Source organism: Arachis hypogaea, chromosome 15 (assembly GCF_003086295.3).
Source record: "Arachis hypogaea cultivar Tifrunner chromosome 15, arahy.Tifrunner.gnm2.J5K5, whole genome shotgun sequence".
Classification (NCBI taxonomy): domain Eukaryota; kingdom Viridiplantae; phylum Streptophyta; class Magnoliopsida; order Fabales; family Fabaceae; genus Arachis; species Arachis hypogaea.
This window is the reverse complement of record NC_092050.1, coordinates 113,138,910-113,145,010: the sequence shown is the minus strand read 5'-3', so window position 1 is coordinate 113,145,010 and position 6,101 is coordinate 113,138,910. Positions and strand designations below refer to the sequence as shown.

The window sequence follows — 6,101 nt, the reverse complement described above, 5'->3', positions numbered from 1 at the left end:
GATGCCAATGATGACAATGACAACACAGATGGTGACGACGATGATGAAGATGATGGGGCAGTTGAGGATGCATGTACTCCTGCCACAGGTATCATAAATTGTGTTTACTTTAACTTTATATAACTAAATTGTTCTTAGTAATGCATGGTTGTGTTGTGGACTGGATTTTTCTTTATTTCACATTTAGTGAAGTCTATATGGATGTCATAAGTTATTGTGTATCATTGTGTAGGTGCTGGATGTGTTCGCGATAAGGGTTACGACTTACGGACTGATCCTCCGCGAAGAAGCCGTAACCGATTTACCCCGTCAACAATCAAAAAGAATGTTGGAAAAAAATGAAGAGTATGGCCAAGGCAGTAAAGAACAAGTTTACCAAGTAGTCTCTTTTGGAGTGAACTTTGTTGTTATCATGGTTTGACTCATTTAGGATTTTGTGGTTTTTTTATCGTGTGTGAAGATATGGACTATGTTGGACTTTGTTCTTATTGTGGTTTGAGTCCTTTTGGACTTTGATGTTATTTTATTATGTGAATACATGGGCTATGCTGGACTTTGTTCTTATTGTGATTTGAGTCCTTTTGGACTTTGATATTATTTATTGTGTGAAGACATGGGCTATGTTGGACTTTGTTCTTATTGTGCTTTGGGTTTTTGTTGGACTGTATTGTTTACGGTTTTTTCATCCACCATTACTTTGCTTGATTTTATAGTTAATTGACACTTAACGCGAAGATTTAAACTAGACAAAAAATTAGAACAACAGAGGATAATAAAAAATAATTGTAGAATTTAAACTATACAAAAAATCAGAACAACAGTTCGCTACAAACGTTAACAACTCAACCATCCCGAGTATGAACATTATTCCCTGCACTTGATCCACCCCTATGAGGACATCTACTACGGTTGTGACCCTCCGCACCACATAGCCTGCACCGCCTTGGAGCGTGCATCTCGCGCATGTCCATTTCATTCAAGAACCGAGTGATTTTTGGCCGGCCCTTACATACTCACCTGAGGTTAGGATTAGGTATCATCCTTGGTCCTTCAACCACTGGCCATGTAGTTGGGTTTTCCAGTGGCCTAAACCTGGCTCTATAGACCTTTCTGACCTCATCCATCCGGTAAACCTCATTCATATAAACTTGCCAGTCAAGACGCTGGTTTGCACAACATGCAAACACATGGCGACATGGAATTCGATCCACCTGAAAATCACCACAATCACATTGTCGGCGGCGTAGATCGACTGCGTACTCTTGACCGGATGGCATCTCACGGACCTCGAACACCTCATTCCGCCTGTCAAACATACTAACCTGAATGTTTCTGGATGCTCATTGGTTTGTTTCAAGTCGAATCATAACAGCTTCCGAAAAAACATGTCCAGCATTAATGCGTGCCTCGGCCTCAGCCCTCTTTCTAGTGAACAACTCATTGAGTCTGTAAAAAGTGGCTCTAACAAGTGCCGTCACTGGAAGATTGCGTGCCCCTTTCAAGACGCCGTTGATACACTCAACTAGATTCGTGGTCATATGTCCCCATCTATATCTACTATCAAATGCAAAGCATACTGATGCCGAGGGGTCCTATCTAACCACTGAGTATATACCTCGCTGCGGTCACGTAGTCGTTGGTATCGCGTATTAAATTCATGCACTGTCTTGGAATAGCCTGTTTCAAAAAATGACCGTTAGGCATTTACACACATTGAAAAGATTCGAAATTCTATAATGTTAAATTCTATTTACCTATGTTGACAATAAGCTTTTGTAAGTACGGTGCCTTGAACTTTCTCAAAAAGTTTGCTGCTATGTGCCTAATACAATGCATGTGGATAGCTCTCGGAGGATCTCATGCTCCATTACTACGGGCTATGGCTGAAGTAATGGACTCATGACGATCAGAAATAAGACCCACACCATCCCGAGTCATGACATGTCTTCTCAAATTAGAAAGGAAAAAGTACCATGCATCAGCAGTCTCCCTTTCGACAATGGCAAAGGCAATAGGCACAATATTCCCGTTGCCATCCCGTGATACTGCAACCATCAGAACTCCCTTGTATTTTCCATATAAGTGTGTGCCATCTACTTGCACAACTGGTTTGCAATGTCTGAATGCTCTAATACAAGGGTAAAAACTCCAGAACACATGCTGTAATACCCGGGTATCCTGAGCCAACTCATCTCCTCGATAAACAGGCAACGTTTCGAACTGCACAGCTGTTAATGGTTCTTTGTTACACATAGCTTCAAACCATGTTGGCAGAGCCTCATATGAGGCCTCCCAACCACCAAAAATCTTCTCCACTGCTTTTTATTTTGCCAACCATGCTTTGCGATAGCTCACAGTGTAATTGAAATTTGGTTGCACATCTGCAATCACATATAGCATTTTTAGAGATGGGTCAGCTTCAACTAATGGCTTTATCGCTTCTGCGATTGTGTCCGAGTCTAGCTTGCAGTGATCTTGAGAAATGGTGGATCTGGTGCAAGTGTGACTACCGTTATAACGCCTTATTTTCCAGCAATATTTCTTTCGAATCAGACTTATCCTGATAAGCCAATCACAATTACTGCCATATTGTACACATTTGGCATAAAATGTCGTTGGTTCAGACTCGTATACCGGTAGTCAACTCCTCTACGAATTGTATACTCTTTGATGGCTGCAACCACAACTTCTCTGGAACTGAATTCCATCCTAATAACAAATTCGCCGTCTGCAACAATAGGTGGGTCTGCAACAATACCACAAAAAGTAATCATACAACATGATTTACCAACTACGGTAGAATTACCATCTCATAGTACATAAAATATATCTACTCTCTTATTATCATATTCACATACCAGCAGTCACATACTCAGGAAACTCTGGTGCATTCAGCGCCGCAAGGTCCAAAGTACGCATAAAAGACGGCTCCCCAAACGGATGTTGGCTTGCTAGGAGATTTGCCACTTCTTCTACATCTGGCTCATTAATGCAATCAACATCGTCTCCATCTACATTTGGATCATCTATTTCATAGTTGCCTTCAAATTCATCTTCGCTTTCACTATTGTAGCCTTCCCAATCCATGCCTCAATCGGCTACTTCAACACCATAAGTCAAGTGTTCGAGCTCAATGTATAGCTCGATGACAAAGTCTTATGGTCGACTTTCGTGATATATTGAAAACATTTCTTGCATCGTTGCTTCGTTAGTGACATACTTCATCTCAAATTGTATGAATCTTCCAAATACTATTACAGGATATCTGTACACAACACTAGTCACTCTTTTCAATATATGATGATCTATCCTTTCACAAATTAATCCTTTTAGTTCTTCAAATAATATGGTGAAAGGAACAACAATATCACATAGATTCTCACACATAAATTTTACACCTTCAGATGTTTGAAATAAAATTTGACCATTATAATACACTCTCAAACAAATTCTATCACCCATTTTTTTCAATATTTTTTTTAAAAAATTAGATACAACAGCAACAAATTTACAAGAATGAAAAAAGAAAACAGAGATGTAGAGTAGGAAGAAGAACAATAAGACAAGAAAGATGAATGTGAAGCCTGGCTGAGACCTTATTTGTAGCCGTTGCAATTCTTTTTTTTTTTAAGTTTTTTAACAAGTCGCCCCCACCATACCTCAAGTCGCCCCCATCATCTATCAATTCGCCCCCTCCATTTTGTTCTATGAAAAAAAAAACTTCCTAGATCTATGCAGTCATCGCTCTCCCCGTTTTCTAGCTTTTCTTTTTCGTTTTCCGTTCCTTCACAAATCGTTGGCAGCGATTTCTGCCACTTTCCAATATTCAAGTAAAATCCAGATTCACATCATAACGGGAAATAACACCAAAAGCACTTCAATATTAAAAATTTACCTAAAATTCTTGTTAATTTAAGCATCGGAGTTCTTGTAAATACCAACCCCACCTTTACTAAGACGTTGGACTACGACACTTCGGCACTCGAAGACGTCGGATACAACTCCGACATCGGATACAACTCCAATAGGAACTTGAATTTCGCATTTAGGCCAAATCATAGTTTTCAGTTAACCCCCAAAATATAATCATTTGTTGTATTCAACAACTAAAAAAAAAATTATCAAATAATTGTTATTTGTTTTATGATCAGTGTTTTTTTATTTTTGGTCAATTCCACCTTTGCCTCAGTTATCTTTTTTAATAAAATAGTTAATGTTAATTATCTTTTATTTATCTAAGAAATTACTTTGTAGATAATGTATTTTATCTAAACAAAATATTGAAATTTTATATAAAAAATATATAAAATAAAAATCAACTTTAGAAAATAAAAAATATAAATTATTTTCCCAAACCATTCTCTGACTGGTACCAGGCAAAACCCTCCAGTGCAGACATCCCACATATCTCCCTCCAAAAACAAAAGGCAAGGCAGTGAAACCAGGAAAATGGAGGACGTAATAACAGAAGCATCCCCTCCTTCAAGATTCTTAGAGGAAGATCTCAACACCTTCACACCCCCATCTCCACCCGTTACCCCTTTTCCCTCCCTCCACTTCCCCCAACACCAACAGCAACAACAACCCCTAACCCCCAAACTCCTCATCATAGCGCTCTCTCCCATTTCCCTCTCTCTCTTCCACCCCCGCCTCCTCCCTCCCTCCGTTCCCCTCCTCGCATCCCTTACACTTCCCAACACCAACCCCATCACTCTCTCTCCTCTCACTCCCAATTCCTTCCTTCTCTCTGTTCCCTCTTCAATCCCCTCACACCACTCCCACGCCATCGCTAAAACCCTAATTGCCCACCAAATCCGCCCCGATTCAGTCCTCATCTTTGATTCCCTTTATCCGTCAAATTATCGCGGCCGTCTGCCGTCTGATGAGGCGGTTGCCTTCAAGCTTGACACCTCCGCCGAGCGGAAGGCCGCCGAAGGGGAGATGATTCTAGAAGGACTTGAATATTACCCTTCTGGAAGCGTTGTGGATGGGCTTGCCGCTGCGTTCTTGGCCAGGTGCCAGCTGTTGAACCTCAGGGCGAGTTTGTGTGTTTCCTGGCCTGAGTTTGATCGTAGCGTCATGGCGTTGATTGAGCACTTGCTTCGGAACGGAGTGCTGCGTGGTTGCGATGGTTTGAGGTTTGGTAGTCAGGTCTTGAGGTTTGGGAGAAAAAAAGGGCGTGGGTTTGAGTCTGAGTTATATACTTGACTGTGACTGAATTTCTTTATAATTTTCTTTAAGGCATGGATTGCAGAACTTAAATTGTTGAATTTTTGGTTTGGTTGGAAAAGCAGATTTATTGATTTGCGATATAAGTTAGCTTTGGGCATAGTTGTGTTGAAACATTAGTAGTAGTTGCCTTCTTAGTCTATTAAGTTTTGTGGTTTTGGTATGATTACAGGAACAGCAGTTAACAATGGAATTGTTATATTGGTGTTAAATTTTCAATCTAGGATTTTGTTCAACACTCAATTTTAGTTGGATAATTTTATTTTACACCTCTCAGCCTGTTTTGAATTGAAAACTCTCTCAATGCTACTGTTGTTGTGTTGTTTTCTGAGCTAATTGTTGTGTAGCCAATGGAAAAACTATTTTCTTGATGTTTGTTGAATTGAATGGATGATCTGTTATGTGCTGTGTACTTGAACTGATGGATTCATTAGCTTAGAAAATGAAATATTGGGCCAGAGTTTAAAAAAATTATGTTATCTGGTATATTGAACATAGCATCATCCATGTTGCATCTGCACTGTTCAAAACAACAGGGGAATTAAATATGGAACTCGGGATACTTTTCATCATGTTTGTCTTTTAAAACTCACAGTAAATAGGGAAAATAATAAAGAGATAGAAGAAGGTTCTAGTAATAATAAGGAGTGAATTTTATTGGTTAGATTCCAGTTAGAACCATTCTGTTACAGGAATTAATTACATACTCCGCTATAATTAGTCTCATAGGTGCACCACGTGTAACATTACTATTAGTCAAAACATCAGAATGTATCATTCTGACTCAAGGAGTTTTACCCCTTCTATCTTATGATGGTATCAGAAGCATTCATTTGAGGAAATTCCTCTTCCTTCTTCGTTTCTTTCAACTT

General features: G+C 39.5%; 1 protein-coding gene across 1 annotated transcript; it reads left to right on the top strand.

Moving 5' to 3' along the window:
• The first annotated feature begins 4,338 nt into the window (after positions 1–4,338).
• Positions 4,339–5,600, top strand: LOC112750485 (uncharacterized). Its single transcript, XM_025799225.3, has one exon. The coding sequence runs from the start codon at positions 4,450–4,452 to the stop codon at positions 5,206–5,208; it is 759 nt and encodes a 252-aa protein (XP_025655010.1). The 5' UTR covers positions 4,339–4,449; the 3' UTR covers positions 5,209–5,600.
• Positions 5,601–6,101: the final 501 nt, after the last annotated feature.